The sequence below is a fragment of the Cetorhinus maximus genome, chromosome 2, assembly GCF_964194155.1.
Source record: "Cetorhinus maximus chromosome 2, sCetMax3.hap1.1, whole genome shotgun sequence".
Taxonomy (NCBI): domain Eukaryota; kingdom Metazoa; phylum Chordata; class Chondrichthyes; order Lamniformes; family Cetorhinidae; genus Cetorhinus; species Cetorhinus maximus.
In genome coordinates, this window is record NC_135880.1 from 81,091,158 (window position 1) to 81,112,652 (window position 21,495).

General features: G+C 41.9%; 1 protein-coding gene across 8 annotated transcripts in view; it reads right to left on the reverse strand.

Annotated features, from left to right (window-relative positions):
* sema6a (sema domain, transmembrane domain (TM), and cytoplasmic domain, (semaphorin) 6A) overlaps positions 1 to 21,495 on the reverse strand; it is a 174,479-nt gene that overhangs the window by 13,892 nt on the left and 139,092 nt on the right. For 3 of the 8 annotated variants that reach the window (XM_078566541.1, XM_078566532.1, XM_078566523.1), the window contains 10 exons: positions 17,146 to 17,363; positions 16,145 to 16,276; positions 14,036 to 14,191; positions 10,546 to 10,719; positions 8,788 to 8,928; positions 8,486 to 8,563; positions 4,460 to 4,518; positions 3,375 to 3,395; positions 3,131 to 3,181; positions 992 to 1,153 (listed from right to left, as the gene is read on the reverse strand). In XM_078566541.1, the coding sequence (XP_078422667.1) occupies positions 992 to 1,153; positions 3,131 to 3,181; positions 3,375 to 3,395; positions 4,460 to 4,518; positions 8,486 to 8,563; positions 8,788 to 8,928; positions 10,546 to 10,719; positions 14,036 to 14,191; positions 16,145 to 16,276; positions 17,146 to 17,363 (1,192 nt within the window). The remainder of the gene's footprint in view (positions 1 to 991; positions 1,154 to 3,130; positions 3,182 to 3,374; positions 3,396 to 4,459; positions 4,519 to 8,485; positions 8,564 to 8,787; positions 8,929 to 10,545; positions 10,720 to 14,035; positions 14,192 to 16,144; positions 16,277 to 17,145; positions 17,364 to 21,495) is intronic. The other 5 variants (XM_078566550.1, XM_078566563.1, XM_078566558.1 and 2 more) reach the window with 5 other exon arrangements.

A 21,495-nucleotide genomic window follows, 5' to 3' on the forward strand; every position in this document is an offset into this window, starting at 1 on the left:
AGCATCATCTTTGAGGAAGGTAGCACTTTCCCAATTTGGTCATCCAGCGTCAACATTGAGTGCTCCTAGGTCAATTATGGGATGACTGGGGAATGCAAATGAACTTTCCCATTTCCAATGTCAGCCACCATTGGGGAAGAATAGGAAGCAAAGAAAAAGTAAAAATAAGAAGTGCACATCACTAATTCGTGCACGTCTGATAGCCTAGAAACACTGTGCTCAGTTGTAAAATGCAAAGTTTTGCAATGGCAATGGGGAAGGAACTGGAAACTAATTTTTAAAAGTATTTTAAAAGAAGTTCAAGAAATCTCCATTCCCTTTTTAAAATAGATTAAACATTAAGGGTGCTAAATCTTTGCTCATAAGAATTCTGGGATATACAAAATTATCCTAAAATTAGAGGTCACCCTTTTAGGGCAGAGATGAGGTGAAATTTTTTCTCTCTGAGGGTTGTGCAGCTTTGGAACACTCTGCCTCAGGAGGCAGTGGAAGTGGAGTCACTCAATATTTTTAAGGCAGAAGTAGATAGATTCAACTCGAAACGTTAACTGTGTTCCTCTCTGCAGATGCTGTCAGACCTGCTGAGTTTTTCCAGGTATTTTTGTTTTTGTTTTGGATTTCCAGCGTCCGCAGTTTTTTGCTTTTATCTTAGATAGATTCTTGTTAGGCAAGGGAATCAAAGGTTATCGAGGTTAGATGGGAATGTGGAAATCGAAACACAAGAAGATCAACCATGATCTTATTGAATGGCGGAGTAGGCTCGAGAGGCCAAATGGTCTACTCCTGTTCCTATTTCTTATGTATAAAATATTGCTTTTAAAATAATCTATCTTATGCACGAACTGCCTGGTTATAAATAGTTGGGAGTGACACCAAGAGCCAACTAAATCCTTATATTTTTTAAATGAGATGGCAATTAGTTATATTCAGCTGGAATCAGCTACGCTGCCATTTACCCCCATTACAGAAATAAGTGCTTCCAAGGCCTTACCGTTGGTATCATGGTGACTGTGTGGAGGGTTGGCCATATACGGATCTATGCTTTCAGAGGACGCAACAACATTCTTCCGATCCAGCATCCGCCCATGGGCATCATAACCCTCCTTAATTGCTGTAGGAGGGGTGGTAGTGGAAAAGGCAGAACTGAAGTGGCCTGTCATTATTGTAAACACAGTCAAGGTCATTCTATTCTACTCAGACTAAGAATCGAAACTTTTTGTTAAGTCAGGAATAAAAAAGAAACATCTGCTCTAGTACAGCTCAATTGTCCTTTTTATATTACATTAAATTAACTCAATCTACTTTTTCTCTTTCACATTGAATCTGCAATGAGAAATGTAGTCAACAGTGACAAAGTTATACCCAGCCGGCGGCACATCGCATCTGTGCGACAGAAGCTCAGAGTAAATATGACAGCAATAGAAGTTCCCTTTGAAAGACTGGGGACTGCTTACTTTAAGGATTGTTAACTATGATTTTGCCACATAATTGTCCTTCAATCCGCGAGCCCTAATCATTAAAAGGGATTTATTTTGCTTGATGCTATAGGCTGAAAGATCACTCTGACAGGAGCATTTCATTACTCACCATCAACTGTGATAGGATGTATTGCTTTAGCAGCCGACCTTATTAGTGTAACCCCAGGGTGCGTTTATATTACAGGAAAAAGAATCGGGGTGGGTGGAACAGCTTGCATTGTTAATGTCTCGTTTTATGAGGGAAGCTATTCTTTAGGAAATAAATTGCTTGGAAAAATGCACATCCTGGTTAAAAGACAACTACGTAAGGTGTTGTCTTCATACGCACGCTATAATTTTTTAGTAATGATAAAATATTAAGCATGCATAAATTCTACTTTGTCACAGTATAAAACTATTACTTGAGGTCAAGGGCAATGTGGTTAACTATTAAAATTAATCCGCCTTCAACACTGATGCTCAACATTTCCCCCTCTTAGAGTTTAATTCCCCAATGTTATATGAGAATTTGTCCATCATTGGCTCCTTTTCCATCCTTTTTTACCCCCTCGAATTACATAAAGTAAAAGGTTCAGAAAGGAAGGCTTAAGAAATACAAGATGCTGATTGGTATCTACACAGAAACCTGTATTCAATCTAATGGATGCTCCAAAAATAAATCAGCAGAATAGATAAGAAAGCCATGATTTTTGAAATTGTTCAGCTCTTAACTTGGGCAAATGCACCATAGGATATGGTACTGAGCCCTACAGATCAGAGAAGTCATTGTCCTTTGCTGAGTTCATGCTTATCAATTGCGGTACTACAATTTGCTTTATTGCTATTGGATTTGGGAGGGCAGAAGATGAATGAAAAGGCAGATTTCCTGCTCCTGATAATTATTCAGCAGCCCCTCCTAAACAGTACAGTGTGTGTGAATGTCAGGCGAAGACAGCATTGAATCGCCTTTGCTATTCTCCATGAATGAATAGTCTGCCAAACGTCTGAACTCACACATGAAGTATGGGCACTTGAACAAGAATCTGTGCTTTCAAGAGAGACGGGAGGGAAAAGGAGGAAAATGTTAGGATGGAGGAGGGTTAATGCTTCACTAGGCTTCCTAGTGGCTTAGGATATTTCAATCTCTGCTGCGCAGGCAAGACACAACTCATGGCTTTGCTTCTTATTCTTTCACTAATGTCTGGAACAATCCAAAGGTAAGACCTTTTCCAGGGCTCTATTTGCAGTAAGTTTTTACTTAGAGAAATCTCTGTTTGAGGCGCAAATCTTATTCAAAATTTGACAATGGAGTCACACACAAGGAAGGATCCAGTGTTGTAGAATACAGGATATCATATAATCAGCATGTCCATGTATGTATTTATGTATGCATGCAATGTGTTAGACAAAATAGTCCTGTTTATCACCAATCAAGGACATCCACTGTGATTAGGCACTGCAAATGCTCTAATCAGTAAAACCTTGGGTTTAATATTATGCTAGTGTCTACAAAAAGCTAATAAGAAAAGTTGAACATTAAATATAAAAGACAGATAAAGAAACCAAGTAATGAATAGCTAAATGATCTACATTGGGGGATGGATTGATTCAAGGTTAAAATAAGTGCATTCTCGAATAAAGTCAATAAAATTGGGTTAAAAAAAAACACTGACCATGTATTGTATCACGAGACATTTCATGGCCTTGTGGAGTGGTTGAAAAGTCTAAGAAGAAAACAATTGTGGAAATGAAAAAAAAACGCCTCAAAAGAAGGGAGGGAAATAAAAGATAACAGCAATAAAGCATCTTGAATGTAAATACCATTGATAAAATGTAGTTAGGAATGGGAAAGGTGCAGCATGAACTGAATGCTTATGTCACCAATTAAATCAAACAACTGAGCCAAGGCAGACTTACCATTCAGTGCCACAAAGGAGTCTGCAAAAAACGAGAAGGAAAAGGTGTCAAAATGGTAACCTCTACACAATTAGCTGATTCAGGATTACATAATATTTGTTAACAATTTGTACGGGTTTTCTTTTTGCAAATAAAAAGCTATGGAATAATTAGGTAGGATTTTCAAAGCAATTTATAAATAGACCTGTGTTACACGAGGCACTTCAAAAGTAACAGGGAATATAACAATTCAGAACTAGCAAAAGGAAGAGACAACAGCATTGTACAAGCTCATTGCCTGTAGAGACTACTCCATACATAATATGCCTAAACCACACTAACCCCAATCATTTCACCAGAAGCCATTTTGCTAAGTGAATAACACAAACATAAAGGTCTAAGATTTTATCATCCATTTCTACTCGCATTATTGTAAATGTTAATCCTTTATCTATGTATCAGAAATGGTTTAGATAAATAACAGAGTCTGAGAGGTACAGAAGAAGGGATTGCATAGGAATCCTTTCTCTGCCAAGTACTCCCCCATACCAAGGTATTTAGAAAAAGCTATAAAAATTATCTCCCATTTACAACAAGGTTTTTAATCACTTTTTTGGCTACAGTGGGCTGGTAAAAAGTACTTACGTTGAAGATATTATCAAACAATCTCCTTTAATCAGGCCTAATATTTACAAAAATATGAAAGGTTAACTTTTTTTCCACAATTTTTTTGTCATTGTATAGTTTACTTCAACTCTTAGACAAATATTTAATGAATTGCAGAAAATGGGTTATTTCCTTGAGGGAGCACTCTTAGTCAGAATTAACAATACACATTCCTGTGTTGTCCATTGGATTGCAAAGACAACAGTTAATATTGTACCCGACACCCGAGAATAATATAGTAAGTGCCAAGTACTAGGCTCGTGCAAATGAGTGATCTTGAAAGATTGCAATTTGCACATCTTGATACCTTGGTATTTCCCTTAACATACTTTCACACCATTAGAAATGATCTGAAACACAACACTATCCTTTTGAAATAATATTGCTTTATGGACATCAAAAAAAGTATATTAACCCAATAAAAATACAGGTAAGCTTACTTTGGCAGTCTCCCAGACCATCTGTGTTGCCATGCTCAATGTCTTGCTCAAATGATGATCTACATAAAACAGGGAGACACATCTAATGGTTACAAACAGTAAGATGATACATATTAGCACATGAAACTCTGAAATGTGGGGTTCAGTTCATGCTTTGGTTGGAATTGACACTGTCCATGGCACTTATGCATGAAGCACCTACATATCAAAAAATTCTGACCTCTGACCTTTGCTGGTTAGGTGATCCCATCTGAAACCAAGGTAAGAACAAATTCATTGTGGAGGAAAGGGCATGGTGAATCAGCTAGGATCCTTGTTTGTGATTGGAATTTAATGATGTCCTACTTCCAAGCTCTAAAGTGGGGTCAGTAAGGGGATACATTGAAACAATCCTGCATTATAGATTTCTACCAGCAAGTGAGCGCTGCATTATCTCCCTGAGGCACAGAGACTCTGTCACATGAGCAGGGTCGTGTTATTAGTGAAAAATTAAAATTTTTATTTGCTTTTGGAAACCTCATCTCGCCCATGGGTGAGGTTTCCAAAAAAATGCAAAGGCTGTTTGGCCTTATCGCCTGCCCGCCAACCGTTAATTGATTGCTTAAGGGCCTTAATAGGTCTCTTAACTGTCGGTGGGCGCGCTGCTGGCTCCGGCGGGTGCCCGCTGACTGAATTATCACGCAACTGCGCGTTGATGTCGGCACACTCAGCCGACATCAATGTGCGTCATTTCACACTCGAGCGCGCGCCTGCCCGCCGAGCGAAAATTTCTGCCCATACAGTCTTTCCCATCAAAGGAACTGGCTTATGGTCAAGGCTAGAACTAAGCCACTGATATACTTTTCAGGGGTAAAGGGATAGAATTGGCTAACATGATAATAGCACCAGAAAAATCCTGGAACTTAAATTTGGCACATACGGTTTAAAACTTTGGCTGCACATCATTTGTTTTTAGGATGCTAAATGGCCTCCAAGCTTACAATATGGCAGGCAGGAAGTCCATGCTCATTATGAACAGGAAATGCACCTCCCACCATATTGGCAAAGGCCTGTAAATCAGCGTGCAGTGCCCATCTGAAACAGACATTGGGCCCTTTGTATGTGCTAGCTGTCTGTTACTCTTGGCTACTCCTGGCAGCTCACTGGCTTGATGTAAATGAGTCTCAAAGCCCAATACAGTATCATGCCTTATCATTCAGGCACTGAGAAATGGTTTCTGTACCACTTGTGTTCCCAGAAACGGGCATGGTCATCATTCTAGGCCTATTTGTTGTACTTGTACCATCATAATATGGGGTTACTGATTATATTCATTTCTAATAAAAGGTTGTATAGCAAGATAAGGAATATTTGGTTGCTGCTGTACCTCAATGTTACAAGATACTGTGCCATTTAGAATACAGTTACATATTAACATAGAGAATTTTTTCCTTCGTTTGATTGTGCATAGCTGGGAAAACTCTGTGGTCAGATGTGGATCTGTGCCTGCAGGCTGTCAGTTTGCCAAGCTCCTGATTTCAACTGTGCTCTAAATAAAACCTGTGTGCTTACCCACTTGAGGGTATAAAAATCAGGTGGCAAATTGCCACTAGGCCACCTCATAGCAACTGTTTCAGCAGTCTTGTCTACCAGCGAGATAAAGAAAAACTGGGAGGGAAGGCACCCACAATAACAGGTTTTTAAAATTTAAAAAAAAATTCTCACACAGAACGTGGGCATCGTAGGCTAGGCCAGCAATTATTTCCCACCCCTAATTGTCCTAAGTGTTGGGGAGTCACCTTCTTGAACTGCTGCAGTCCACGTGATGCAGAAACACTCGTGGCGCCCGTAGGAAGGGAGTTCCAGGATATTGACCCAGTGACAGTGAAGGAATGGTGATATATTTCTGAGTCAGGATGGTGAGTGGCTTGGAGAGGAACTTCCAGGTGGTGGTATTCCCATGCATCTGCTGTCCTTGTCCTTCTAGGTGGTAGAAGGTGCTGTTGAAGGAGCCTTGGGGAATTGCTGCAGTGCATCTTCTAGATGGTACACACTGCTGCTATTGTGCGTCAGGCGTAGAGGAAGTGAATGTGGTGAAGGTGGTGGATGTGGTGCGAATCAAGTGGGCTGTTTTGTCCTGGACGGTGTTAAACTTCTTGAGTGTTGTTGGAGCTGCACTCATCCAGGCAAGTGGAGAGTATTCCATCAGATTCCTGACTTGTGCCTTGTAGATGGTGGACAGGCTTTTGTGTGTCAGGAGGTGAGCTACAGAATTCCCAGCCTCTGACCTGCTCTTGTAGCCACAGTATTCATATGGCTGGTTCAGTTAAGTTTCTGGTCAATTGTAACCCCCAGGATATTGACAGTGGGGAATTCAGCAATGGAAATGTAATTGAATGTCAAGGGGAGATGGTTAGATTTTCTCTTGTTGGAGATCGTCATTGCCTGGCACTTGTGTGGTGTGAGTGTTGCTTGCCACTTATAAGCCCAAGCCTGAAGTTTGTCCAGGTCTTGCTGCATATGGATACGGATTGCTTCTGTATCTGAGGAGTAGCAAATGGTGCTCAACATTGTGCCACCATCACTGAACGTCCCCACTTCTGACCTTATGACGGAAGGAAGGTCGTTGATGAAGCAGCTGAAGATGTTTGAGCCTTGAGGAGCTCCTGCAGCAATGTTCTGGGGCTGAGATAATTAATCTCCGGCAATTGCAACCATCTTCCTTCGTGGTATGTATGACCCCAACTAGTGGAGAGATTTCTCCCGATACTCATTCAGTTTTGCTAGGGCTCATTGATGCCACACTCTGCCAAATGCTGCCTTGACATCAGTATGCTCTATTTATGATGAACAAGAGTATTCTATAATTTCTATTATTCTAAAATTTTAAAATACAATTTCTATTAATTTTAGGAAAATCACTGCCTCTTCATTTTGATTTCTATCCTCAAGACCACCAAGAAGTGAGACGTAGATTTTTGTCCCTGGGGTCGAATGCGCAGAGTCAAGAGATTTCCCAGCTCTGCGAAGCCGACCTTTAAAAAGTATCCACCCGCAGGTCTGGTTTTCATTCAACGGTGGGGGGCCTGGTGGGCGGGGCGACCTCGGAATGAGCATGGAGGCTGTTGGGTGCGGAGTTGGGATGGGTAGAAGGCCTGCCTCTGTACACCAGCACTGGTTAAATAAATAAAGTAAAATATTAAAACAAAAAACAGCCCTCTAGCCCTCATACCCCCACACACTCCACATGCTCCATCCATGCCAACCTATGCCAAACCATGCCCTCCACCCATGCCCATGCCCCCTCATACCCCATGCTAACTCATGCCCCCTACCCACACTTCCTGGACAGCTTTGACACTTCATTGTCAGCTTTGGCACTTCCTGGACAGCTCTTTGACAGCTTGGTCATCTCCTTGAATGCTCCAATATACCAATGTACTTAAAAAGTGCATAATCATGTTTAATTTTAACAATTTCGAAGGGTGCCTTAATTCTCCCAAAGATGTCCCAGGACCCTATCCAAAGGGGGTACCCTTACCTTGGCTATCCAAATGAATCCAAGGCAAGACCTCCTCTTACCTGTTCTCATCTGCTCACAGCGGGCTTCACACTCCTGACCATCCAAAATCCCACTTCAGTGGAGGCAGCTGGTGATTTAAGTGGCCAGCCGCCTCCGCGAATCGCGCACGTGCAAACCCCTGCCGAGGCCCATCCAGCCCCGGCAAAGATGGGAAATGCCATGTTCAGGGCGGGACTTTGAAATTTCGATCATTTCTGGGATTTTCGCCATGATAGAGAGCTTCTCCATCGTAACAAAAATCTGGGCCTAAGTGTTCAATTAGAATAAAAGAGGGCAACCAACTAACTTTCTGCAACTAGCAGGTGACATTCAACATGACAAGAGGACTCTGGGGACATACAACAAGCAATTTTGCCATATTCACTGTTGAGCTTGTTTGGTCACCCTCACTCTTAATTGCTTAACTTCTCTGGTCAAAGAGGTTTGCTCATTCACCTCTTCGTTATTTAAAAGGGACCACTTACTTAGTTGCAGATGATAGCTGTGCACATAATCCGTCCTTCAGCCAACCACAGTAGGGGTCTCGAGAAGCAACACATGTCCTGGGGAAGGGAAAGCAAAAAAAATTCAAATGCATATCCTGGGTCATCATTCATGCAAATCACAAGAGAGAAAAACTGCGCCCCCCACCCCACCCAACCAAATAACTTCACCAGCATATAACTTACCTGGCCTTCATGTTGCTTCAAAACTTAATTGCCTGCAAAATACTTTTGGAAAGCAAATTTTTTAAAACACACAAGCCAGTGGAACATCCTCAACTCACTTTTTGCACTTGCTGTGACGTTCACATCGAGCAAGAGGCACCCTCACAACACAAGTGGAGAATGCCACAAAGAGAGTGTTGCTGGGCTTATCAAGCTGCATACCCACAATTCTTCTGTCTTCCACACCATCAACACTGCACCTAACACAGAAGGACAACATTTACATTCGCGGAATTACACCCTACACACACAGATTGTGATCTAATATGTCATTCATCAATCTAACTTTTCACAAAATATCTCTGCCATCATTAAAGCAATGCTATTTCAAAATGTTACAAGCATTCTTGCAGCATTTGGTGCACACAGTTACATTAATCCAGTATTCCAAGCTTTAAAACATGGTTTGCCACAATTCTCACCTCTTCCTGTAGGCATTCAGCCGTGCTTGGTTACATTTTCCTGGGTGTTGGCAGCACTCCATGTTATATTATTCATAAAGAGTTAGGAACTAATGTCCTGGGTGCCACATTCACTGTTCACTGCAGTCATGTGTCGAGTAGCAATGTATCAGCTTATCAGTCCACCAGCCACATGGAGAACAGTAAGAATTACACTTTCCACCGGAAGCAGGACTCTTGTTTTATGTGCATTTGCCAAGTCCAAAGATTACTGAGGCTAACAGTAATCCATGGTCCCAACTGGGATAACTTATCTTAGCATATATCAGAGACCAAACTTGGGACCTTATTAATCTCTGTGGTTGAGTATCACACTGAGCAATTTATTAGGAAAATTACACAATGTTTTACACAATTTGATGCAACAGTTAGGGGGAGCTGGTGGACCAGTAATCCAGAGACCAGGCTAATAGTCTGGGGACCTGGGTTCAAATCCCACCATGGAAGCTGGTGGAATTTAAATTCAATCAATTAATTAATAATTCATCGATTGTCGTAAAAACCCATCTGGTTCACTAATGTCCTTCAGTGAAGGCAATCTGCCATCCTTCCCTGGTCTAGCCTACATGTGACTCCAGACCTACACAATGTGGGGTTGCATCTTAACTACCTACTATAATGGCCTAGCAAGCCACTCAGTTCAAGGGCAATTAGGGATGGGCATAAATGCTGCCTTGCCAGCAATACTTATCTCATGGAAGAATAAAAAAAAACAGTTGCAGCATTGTAATGTTTGATCATCTTCCCTATTTTGATTATATGAACAAAGCCTTGATTTTAACTCAGAGCACAAATTCGGTGAGTGGGTGACAGGGCGAGTGCCAAGCTTGCATGGCCCCGCTGGAGTGAGGCCCAAACCATTTTACCTCCCACGCCTCATCCTCATATCAGTGGTGAATTCCCAACATGATGCTGCCAGGAATCAATCCTTGGCTACTGGGCAGGAATGAAATGTCAAGGTGTCAGTGAAGAATGGTCCCTGGAATTCAGGTAGAAGCTGTGTGAGTGGCGGAAACATTTGGTTACAATCGGAGACAGGGGGGTGGGGGGAAGCCCAGGCTCTGCCCAGCCCACAAGGAAAAGGAAACTTTAAAATATTAGCTTCTCAGCCCGCTCCTGCTTATTGAAGTTTTGCTGGTGTGGTAATCACTGCTTTGGAGTCCTAATAACAAAATAGGTTATAGGCCTAAAATAGGCCTCACCTGCACTCCCTAAATGTGCCCATTAAAGTGGTGTGGAACACGAGTGCAGTGCAAACATCGCCCTGATTTTACCTGCCCACCCTGTTCTTGTCAGGCGTGGGTTTTTAAAAATCTTTCTGCTTCAATCACAACTGTAAGCTTAAGATGAACCTACTTCTCTGCATTGTAGATATTAATCTCCTCCAGGAAGATGCTGTCATTGATGGAGCCCATGTTTGCTTTGGCCAGAAACTTCAAGATGATTCCTTTTTCTGACCCTAGAAACACAACAGTGTAATTCTGGTGGGGACCAGCAGCAGTATCCACAGCTATTTTGGTCAATCGATACCTGTTTGAAAAAAAACAAATGAGCTGGTTTCATTTACTTTACTATTACACTTGGCCGTATTGTGAATCGAGCTGTACAGGAGGTTAATATTTTTTGAAAAGTGCATTTTAGTGTCATCTCAAATTGGGTCTTTTTTCATTACACAGCAATGAAGCAAAAATAAAGTAAGCCCAGAATGCAATGGAAAAAGGATGAGCGACAGCAAGCTCATAATGGGAAAATAAAATGTAGTATATTTCTTAAGAATGTAACAGAGAATTTTTGCTGACATGTAAACTATTAAGTTCACTCTTCTAACCAAGTTAGCTCTCATTTAACAGTAACATGCAGACTCAAGAAACAGACAAGCTCCCTTTTGTTCACCTACACTGGCAGACCGACAATACTTAAAAAGAAAGCTTCTCTTTAAAAAATCTGAATACGTCTATATCAAGGGCTGCATTGTTCAACCCATGAAATATGATTTTTATAGAACTGTTCTTTCTCTATATATGGGCATAACAGTGCACTCACTGTTAAACTCTTAACAGCTGTGCTGCCTTCAACCAAACTCTACAGAAAGTCACGCACTAAACAAACATTTCCCCAGCGACCACGCTGCTACCAATGAACAGTAGCTCACACAAGTCAGCTGAAACCAGTATTTGTACTCACAACCAGAACAACAGAACCTCTTTAAAAAGAATCAAAATGAAAATGTCAGAAATGTATAGCAAATCGATCAGACTCAGAAAAGGGAAAGGTAGGTTAATTGGTGGGAAATTTGGAGCGGTACAGCCCTTTGTTTGGGCACTAGGGTTGCTATTTGAGGTTCAAAATGGGATTAGGCGTGCAGGCAAACCTTTGGGGTGTTACACCTGATGCCATCTTAGTGAGGTGTTGGTGTGTGTGCAATGAACACCCACTGTAAGTGGGCAGGCAGAGCAGGCGGTCATACATCAATCAGCGTGCAATGTTGATTTGGCACCAGCACTGCAATTTGAAGCTCATTGCTTCAGCTAATGCTGAACACATGTTCAGCATCAGGAGGTTGCCCCTACCAAGGCTTTTGAAAGGGATCGTCAATTACTTACAGGTTAGCTGTTATTGATTTCTTCTGGATGTTGCGATAATTCTACGAGTGTTTGGTGCTTTCTATAGTTGCTTCAAGTTGCAAAAATCTACAGGGAGTGCTGAAGTTCTTTTTTCAGGCTTCTGTGCAAACCAGTTGTTCGCAGACATGGGTACAACACTATACACTCCCCTTGAAATACAGCGTGACTTAATGAACAAGGCCATGGAGAGCAGGTCAAACGGTTAGAAGAGGGAGGACAAAGAGGAGGAAGAAGAGAAGGGCTCTCAGCGGGAGGTCTTATAAACCCAGGGGGTTGAGCGAGTAATTCTCCGAACTGGACCTTGGTGAGGGACACTGTGTGAGAAGCCTGCATTTCCATTACGACATGCTCACTGAAACTGAAAGCTGCTGCAGCCACAACTGCAACCTCAGAGCAGGGCAAGGACAACAATGTTCGTGGCAGTGAAGGTGACAGTGGTAATGAGCTTTTTATGTACCTAGCTCCTACTACACTGGAACTGGAGTTATTTGTAATATCTTGCAGTTTACCATCTACTGTTGCATAATGGACATTGCTGACACTATTCACTGAGAGCTCACCAGATTTTATTCTTTCAGGAGCAGGCGAAGTGAGCACGTGGCAGTTTCAGGCTTCCTTATGGTGTAGGGTGGCACTGGCAGCATACAGTAGCTTTGCGGGGACTACATGTCAACTCCACCTCTACACTGCAATTGAAAGGGATTCCAAACTCTCAATGTCCGGCTAGTGTGTGACCATACACGGTGAATCATGCAGGTCAATGTCAGGTTTACTGGAGCAGTCATGATGCCTTCACTCTGCCAGCTGCATTCGAGCCTCCACAGGAAAACAAAGGGTGGTTGCTGACTGCCAAAGGCTATCCACTGGCCATTCAGCTGATGTCTTTGTTGTGCAGCCTCCATTCTGACATAGATAGCATGCATCCAACAAAAGCTATGCTGCCACAAGAAATGTGAGAGAGCAGACCATTGGCCTCCTGAAACATCGCTTCTGCTGCTTGGGCCGCTCTAGTGGAGCTCTGCCATAGCCAACAGAGCGGGGAATAAGGTTTGTGCTGGGCTGCTGCATGCTGCACAACCTCGTCGCCATGAGGGCACAGCGCCATTAGCTAGAAGTTGAGCAGTAGCATGAGGAGGAGACACAGGAATGGAAGAAGCAAACTAGACAACCCAGAACCTTTCTGGCTGGGCTGTCCTTGAAAAACTCAACCAACTACAAGGTGCACTGCAGGAATTCACCAAGCCCCCTTAGACAGCACCTCCCAAACCCACGATCACTACCATTTAGAAGGACAAGGGTGGCAGATGTATGGAAACACCACCACCTGGAAGTTCCCCTCAAAGCCAAACATCATCCTGACCTGGGGAATATATCACCGTTCCTTCACTGTCGCTGGGTCAAAATCCTGGAACTCCCTTCCTAACAGCATTGTGGGTGTACGGAAACCACACGGGCTGCAGTGGTTGAAGAAGGCAGCTCATCACCACCTTCTCAAGGGCAAATAGGGCTGGGCAATAAATGCTGCCCTCACCAGTGACGCCCACATCCCACGAATGAATTTAAAAAACTACGGTACCAGTAATCGCAACCCCAATCCTCCATTCACCAACTGTCCCACAGTTTACTTTTGCTCTGTCACTGACCATCATAACATCTGCTTGGTCATAATTAAATAATAAAAGCTACCACAAAATAAACATTCCAAACCAAAATTTATAAATCAAGCCATGCCATTTTGTATATAAATATCAACTTGTGCATTCCCTAAGTGTTTGTCTTGTCTTTCTCTGTCCTAGTCCTCCTACGCAGTGCTACCCCAGTGGCTGTAACATGGCTGGCGGAAGATTGCTGACTTTCAGTGGGGAAACTGCAGATGGCAATCTGTGGAATACACTAGCTTGGCAAGAGCAGCAGCGGTTTAGGCTGGCTGGCTGACAGGCAACAGCATGGGGAGTGGTTGGAGGGTGATTGCTGAGAGACAGCAGCAAGTTCATGCGCCATGGAGCCACTGCCACTTCCCTAGGCAATACTGCAACAATCCTCAGTGATTCCTGCCATGCACTGCCCCTTTAATAAAATAAAAAATAAACTACAGACAACATCAACTCTTTCCAAGTACTGAAGCTAGTTCTTTTCTTTAATTTCAGGAATAGTGCCAGAACAAACCAAAACAAGAGATGGCAGTACTTTTAAGTTAAGATCTAATATAAGCAGCCACTAACCTGACCATTGTCCTCAAAAACCACGGCCTATCGTCAATTGAAGGTACAGCTTCATCCAGGAGGGGATGTGTTTTAATAAAGTTGAGTGTATCATCTGGGAATCCGTTGGAGGTCCCAAATCTTTCCAGTAATACTGAACCTGCACAAGAGCCAGGCCTGTGCAAAAAAAAACAAAGGTGAGGATTGTTAGAGAGGGAAAAGGCAGCCAGAAGCCCTGTAAAATTGGTGCTTGGTAAACTTTTTCAGGATTATGTTTGCTTTCTAAGATGAGGTGGTAAAGGAAATTAAACAGTGTATCTTGCCCATTAAACTATTCAGGCGCTTCCTTTGGGTGTTTTAATTTTTCAATGGGACTTGAAGACTGCTTTCTTCTGTAGCACTTGGAACCCTACCAATTGCAAAGCTAATTCACACTGGGGCAGCTGTGTTGCAAAAAAAACGTTCAGCTCAAGAAATTTATCATGAACAGTTACTGAACTTACATCCACTATGTACACCATGTTCTTTTTTAAATATTTATCCAGGTTACCATTTCTACTGTTAATTATTTATCAAATAAACTAGATGATTCCCATTGTGAATCATAATTGGTGTCACATTTTATATATGATGCTGAAAATGAAGAGACTGATTGCTTGACAAATACTGTAGAGCACCAGTTCACATTAATGGAATTTCATCAATTCTTTCCTCTATTATTCAACAGGAGTCATTAACCTTTCTTTAAAGTTAACATCTCTGTAAAAAGAGGGAGGAATTTCAGATAAATGCACAGAGCATCTGCACACGCATTTTCCACAATATAGTTCTGCAGTCTGATTTAGGTGTTTATGGGTTGCTCTACATTTGCTATACTAGCCAATGTATTTTGTGTGGTCAAAATACTATTAAAAAAACAAAAAAAATGTTGGTCTAATTCAGCTATTGCCTGGTCAATGTTTTATCTTTCAACCAAGATCACTAAAAAAACTATTACCTGGTCATTTATCTCATTACTATTTATGGAATCTTGGTTTGAACAAATTATCAGCTGCATTCCCTATATTACAACGGTGACTATACGTCAAAAGTGCTTTATTGGCTAAAAAGCACATTGGAAATACTGAGATCGTGAAAGGCATGATACAAATGCCTTTTCTTTCTACTGTTACATTAGGGGCTTCCTGCTTTCCAGCTGTAGCACAAGAACATGGAATGAATTCTTGCTTTGACTACCATTCTCTTGTGTAGGCAGGGTTCTATAGCTTTCAGTCATCAGCACAGAGTGGTGTGCAACAACCAAGAACCTTATTTCAAGCAAGAAGGCAAATTAGTAGAGCACAGTTCAGCTACAAAGCAACACAATTCCCATCAATAATGCATGGAGTGCAATCATCAGTAGTCAAGTGGAAGTAACAAAACTTTTTATGCACAATTTGAATTCATGTTGTCTCAAAGATCTAGTGAAATGTTATTCCTTTGCATGGTTTACTTTTATGCTGGAAAAATGTACGGGAAAAAAACTTTGTTGTGTATATACAGCAACACGTTTACCAAATGTAACTGAAATAAGTGCTTTGTGCTGTGCAGGAATGCCCTCAAGCTTAACTTTGAAAATCAAATCAATCTGGCCAATCTTTCATAGAATAAACAGAGTCACAAGAGAAGTTTAGCTCTGCATTTAAACAAAGTCCATGAAAGACAATGAAAGTAGATCATTTGCACTCTAAGACTGGTGCAGGAGTCTAATGGAAAAAGAGCCCAGATAAAATTAACGAACTGTAAGCCTTGGTTCAAGTGGCAAAACAGTGGACAAATCTGCACACCCATTCTTTAATTTTTGAGCAGCATCTTTTGTGTGAGAAAATGTTGTCCTTTCAACTATTTTATGATGAGGGTAGCATCATGTTCATTCAAAAAACGTATTGGAATGGAGAGAATTGTGAATAATTGCTTACTGAATTAAACCGTGTATTCTTTCTTCAAACAAAATACTTATGTTTGCCTTATCTATTCATTCTACTGGAAAATGAGAAAACCTCAGGGTCACTGCCAAGAGGTTTTTATACTGTTTGAATATTTCCAGCTGCTTTTATCTTAGAAAATATCTTTTAAAGACAGTCAGCATACCTTGGCTTAGGAACTCGGTCTTCAGGGACTGGCGTCCATGTGGAATCAGAGGATTTCTGCTCTTTGAATCGGCCAGTAAAAACTGTGGCAATGTCCTCCATATCATATGCACACACTGCTGAGCCAGGAATGCTGCAAAGTGACATTTACCAGAAAAGCACTATTCATTCAAGAGCCATGTAGCAAATCAATCCTTAAACACATTCTCTTAAAGTTGGCTTCCTGTTCTTCTACTAACAAACTACTCCATAATGATCTCTCATAGAGCCTGAGGGTTTTCTCCCCTTTCCCTTCCCCTATCCCTGTTAACACAGCCCCATGCAGGGGACATTAGAGTACTAGTTCATTTGTTGTGACAGGCTCTGCTTATCCCACAAACTTTTCCAGTCTTTTTGGCTTTTAGTTTATCTTTCCCTCAGTCAGAAAATGATGGCCAATTAAGCAATAGAAAAAAAATTAACAAGATAAACTGCTGCTGGTTCTATAAACAAAATAGAACAAAGCAGCAATAAAAAGTCTAAACATTTTAGATTCTGGTCACACTTGGAAAGAAATGCATTACTCTTGTTCATTGTAGCAGTTAATGCAACCCAAGGAAAATCCTGAGAGATATAATGCTACTGACACATTACAATAAGTTATATTTGTATAGCACCTTTAATGTCATAAAATGTCTCAAGGCACTTCACAGGGTCATTATAAACAAAATATGAGACCAAGCGAAGTATATTAATAACTATTGGCCATTTTGTGGAATGAAAATGCAAGTACACACAATTATTTTTTTTATTTATAACAAGTGCCTGAAAGGACAAAAATTGCACATAATTATCACGTGCTTTCCAGAAATTTTATTATGGGACCCCAGTAAAATTACATTGACCTATACTTAGCAGCAGCCTTCAGCTTAGAGTACTAGTTTAAACAAGTAATGCAATTGCAAGATATTCATTTTAATAATTTTAGCCCAATATCTCAAGGGCTGTCTATAACACACTTACCTATTATAAGGGGTAGAAAACGTTGCTAGAATGACATCATGGCCTTTAATACGGACAACATCTGTCACTGACTGCAAGATGTTGAAGTAAAAGTGAGAGTCCCCGGGTACGGAACAGTTGAGGCGAGCCTTTACAAAGGATGTCCACTGCTTCTCCAATACTCTTTGAGAACCTCCCATGTCATTCTTACAGACTCGGGCAACTCTCGGGAAAAGGACCTGAAAATAATGTAGGTGAGAGTTCTGAAATTCCCATCAGCTCTTAAGCAGCCATTTCAGAACTTCAATACACTGTCCCCGCAATTAAAACTGAAGTCTGTATATTAAAAATATTACACAAATTGAAGCAAGTCTCCAGTGGAACAGCATAAGAGTTCACAAATATGCTTAACCAAAGAGTATCTTATGAGTTTAGCCTCTGGGAATTCTTGAAAATTGCATTAACAATTTCTGCAATATTATTTGAAAAAGGTGCTAACTGGAAGTTAGGTACTTTTCCTGAGATTTTTATTTAAGTGAACACACATGCATGAGGGCCCTGCTCCCTCACCTTAATTCTAATTTGTTGACAGAGTCGTGAGAATAGGTTGGTTGCCCCTTTCACCGTTGAGAAGTTGATAAACTACCTACATCATGTAGAGTAAATCAGTCGTTAAAAGGGACAAGAGTTTTAAAATCAGACAGGGAATAAAATGCAGTTTGAAATTATGATCCCTGCCGTTAACACTGAGTGGCTAATGGGCTTTGCCTGATACTGTGGCTTTGTCATCATCGGCTGTACCACAATTTGAGGATGTCGTCTATTCAGGGTTGCAAGTTTCTACCATGGGTCTTTGTGTGACTGAACAGGCCGATTCTTGACCCAGAGATCTTTGGGCACATGGGGCAGGACGTCCCATGAGGTAGTGGGATCTGGGGTGCAGGATTCGCTTCCTTTTCTTTCCTTCTCTGCTGCCGTTCTGCCTCATCATTAAGATGTTGTGATTCAAATCATGATGCAGCTTGATGAACTAGTTGTCACCATTCTGAACAATTGGCAATGAGCTCCTCTGAGTCATTAATGTTGATGCTGCTTTACTTCAAAGAGAGCTTCAGAGAGTCTTTCAAATGCTTTCCTTGTTCTCACCTGGAACATTGCTATTTGAAAATTGAGAAAGTAGGACCTTGTGAGGATGGTTTTCAGCCATCCGGACACAGTGTCCAGTCCATCCAAGTTGATTTTGTGGAGGTTTTGCCTGAATCCTTGTGGAGCTGGCTTCAAGTAGGACACTAGTGTTTGTTCCACCATCCTCCCATTGAATAGGCCAAATTCAATTGTTTAAAATCTCCATCGCTCACAGGGTGATGCTTCTCTTCTTATGGATGGCAATGCCATCCCCATCAATGCTGGAAAGAATCATTTTGAACAGCTCCTGAATCACAGTGGCAGCTGATACTCTCCAGGCCATCCCCCCGTACCCTCTAGTAGAATCCATGGGTGTGGCTTTACAGCAAAGTCAAAACATTGCTCAGGTTAGGTCCAAACCCATATGGACGGTGATATATTGTTAATATCACAATGAGAATAGATTTAACTTTAGGTTGTTACTTTGTCGAAGAGCAAAATGGACATTTTTGTTTCATTTTTCCATCATTGCTGCTGATCATTCATTAACAGAGACAGTGGAGATTATTTAATACTTTAATCAGGGGAGCAGTACAAGGAAGGAAGGGGGAACACTTTTTATATCAAAAGCTTTTACAGAAGAAAATGGCAACTCATCTGAAGTTTGCCCTTTTCTGTTGGAAATGTCATATTTTCTCGCTGATCTTGGAGTGGTCTTTCTCTCTCTTCCCCCAACCAGACTGCTCCAATGACATCACTAATACAAAACATTCTTCAATGGCTCTAGTGCAAACAGCAAAGAGGGAGGGACAGCCTGCAAGGTGCCATGGACCCGCCTACTCTGGAAAAGGTAGGTTTCCGATCCGTAGCATGGTTTATAGGAGTCAGGTGGCTCCAGAGTAATTCTCAGGTCTCGTGTAATTGTGCTCATACTGTAGATGGTGGAGCCCCTCTGTGACATTCTCTATAATTAATTTCACTGGGGGAGAAGGTAAGACTTTCCTTGTGAAAATCTATGCTAGCAAGGAAAGCCAGTGTTTCCATAAAAAAACTTAAATAAATTTCAGGTCAAATTATCATTTTCTTCTACCTATGAGAATGGAGACCACCTCTTCTAAACTTTATTTCTTCCTTTAACCATAGCCTAACCAGAAAGAAACCGTATGAGCTGGCACAAAGATAAACAAATGATGAGCTTGTCAATTGTGAAATATTAATTCCTGCTCTTCTGGCAGGGGTGAGGGGGAAGTCTCACACACACTTACTTTGTGTAAATATAAATTCCATTAAAAATACCAGTTGCCATTGGTGGTTTTGTTTTCCATCAATACAACAGTGATTACATTTCAAATGTACTTCATTGGCTGTAAAATGCTTCAGGGCATTGCAAAGTCATGAAAAGTGCTATGTAAAGGCATAAAAACAGAAAATGTTAGAAACACTCAACAAGTCTGGCAGCAGCTGTGGAGAGGAGCAGAGTGACATTTCAGGTCGTGGCCTTACACCTGGTGAAAGGTCGTGACTGGAAACATTGAGCTGAATTTTTAGGCCCCTGAAGGTGCTAATGTGACATGTCAGCCGGCGTGTGTAAATTCACACCGTCAGTCAGTGTACCAGTTTCCAGGCATCATCCTACCCAAGGCCATTTTCCCAGAAGCCCCATTCACAAACGGCGGGTAGCCAATTCAGCTTTTTAAAGGCCTATTAAGGTTTATTGTCAGAAGCATCAGGGAACAGTGTGCGCTTCCACTGGTGTCGGAGTCCAGCAGATGTCTAGAGGCAGCTTCGTGGTGGCAGAGCAGGGGTAGTGTGAGGGGGGGAGGGGCGGGGAAGTGGGTGGGGGCAACGCACCATCCAGGCAACCTTAAAGGCCCTCCTCACCTGCCTGGCTTCAGCTGCAGCCACACACTTCTCTATGGTGGCCTGGCTGCTAAGGGCACTTCTTTATTTTAAATTTAAAAAAAGTTGGAGTGGGGCTATCTCCATCTTGGGGTGCCTTATCAAAAGGTATCCTGATGCATATTCAGTGCTGCATGGCCTCTGGTTGGTCCTCCAGCCTAGGGAGCCGGTCCATCATCCTTAATTGGGCAGCAAACACACCCTCAGGCCATTACTTGACCAATATGGCCAAAGTCACAGCCGAGCAACTGTTTCCCAAACAGTGCAGGCTTCTAATCCCCACATGGCCCAAAGTTTACATAGAAACTAGGAGCAGGAGTAGGTCATTCGGCCCTTCGAGCCTGCTCTGCCATTCATTCTGATCATGGCTGATCATCCAACTCAACAGCCTGCTCCCGCTTTCTCCCCATACCCTTTGATCCCTTTCGCCCCACGAGCTATATCTAACTCCCTTCTTGAAAACATGCAATGTTTTGGTCTCAACTACTTTCTGTGGTAATGAATTCCACAGGCTCACCACTCTCTGGGTGAAGAAATTTCTCCTCATCTCAGTCCTAAATGGTCTACCCCATATCCTCAGACTGTGACCCCTGGTTCTGGGCTCCCCCACCATCAGGAACATCCTTCCTGCATCTACCCTGTCTAGTCCTGTTAGAATTTTATAGGTTGCTATGAGATCCCCCTTCATTCTTCTGAACTCCAGTGAATATAATCCTAATCGACTCAAAATTTCTCCTCGTATGTCAGTCCCGCCATCCCAGGAATCAGTCGGGTAAGCCTTCGCTGCATTCCCTCTACAGCAAGGACATCCTTCCTCAGATAAGGAGACCAAAACTGCACACAATATTCCAGGTGCGGTCTCACCAAGGCCCCGTACAATTGCAGCAAAACATCCCTGTTCCTGTACTCGAATCCTCTGGCTTTGAAGGCCAACATACCATTTGCCTTCTTTACCGCCTGCTGCACCTGCATGCTTACCTTCAGCGACTGGTGTACAAGGACACCCAGGTCTCGTTGCACATTCCCTCTCTCAATTTATAGCCATTCAGACAATAATCTGCCTTCCTGTTTTTGCTACCAAAACAGTTATCTTCACATTTATCCACATTATACTGCATCTGCCATGCATTTGCCCAATCACTCAGCTGGTCCAAATCACACTGAAAGTTTCCAAAGCCAGAGGGGAGAATCCTGCCCGTTAACAATGTTTCGCTTTCCACAGATGCTGCCAGACCTGCTGAGTATTTCCAGCATTTTCTGTTTTATTTCAGATTTTCAGCATCCTTAATATTTTGCTTTTGTGCCATGTAAAGACAAGCTCTTTTTATCACCACAGTAAAAATCTTA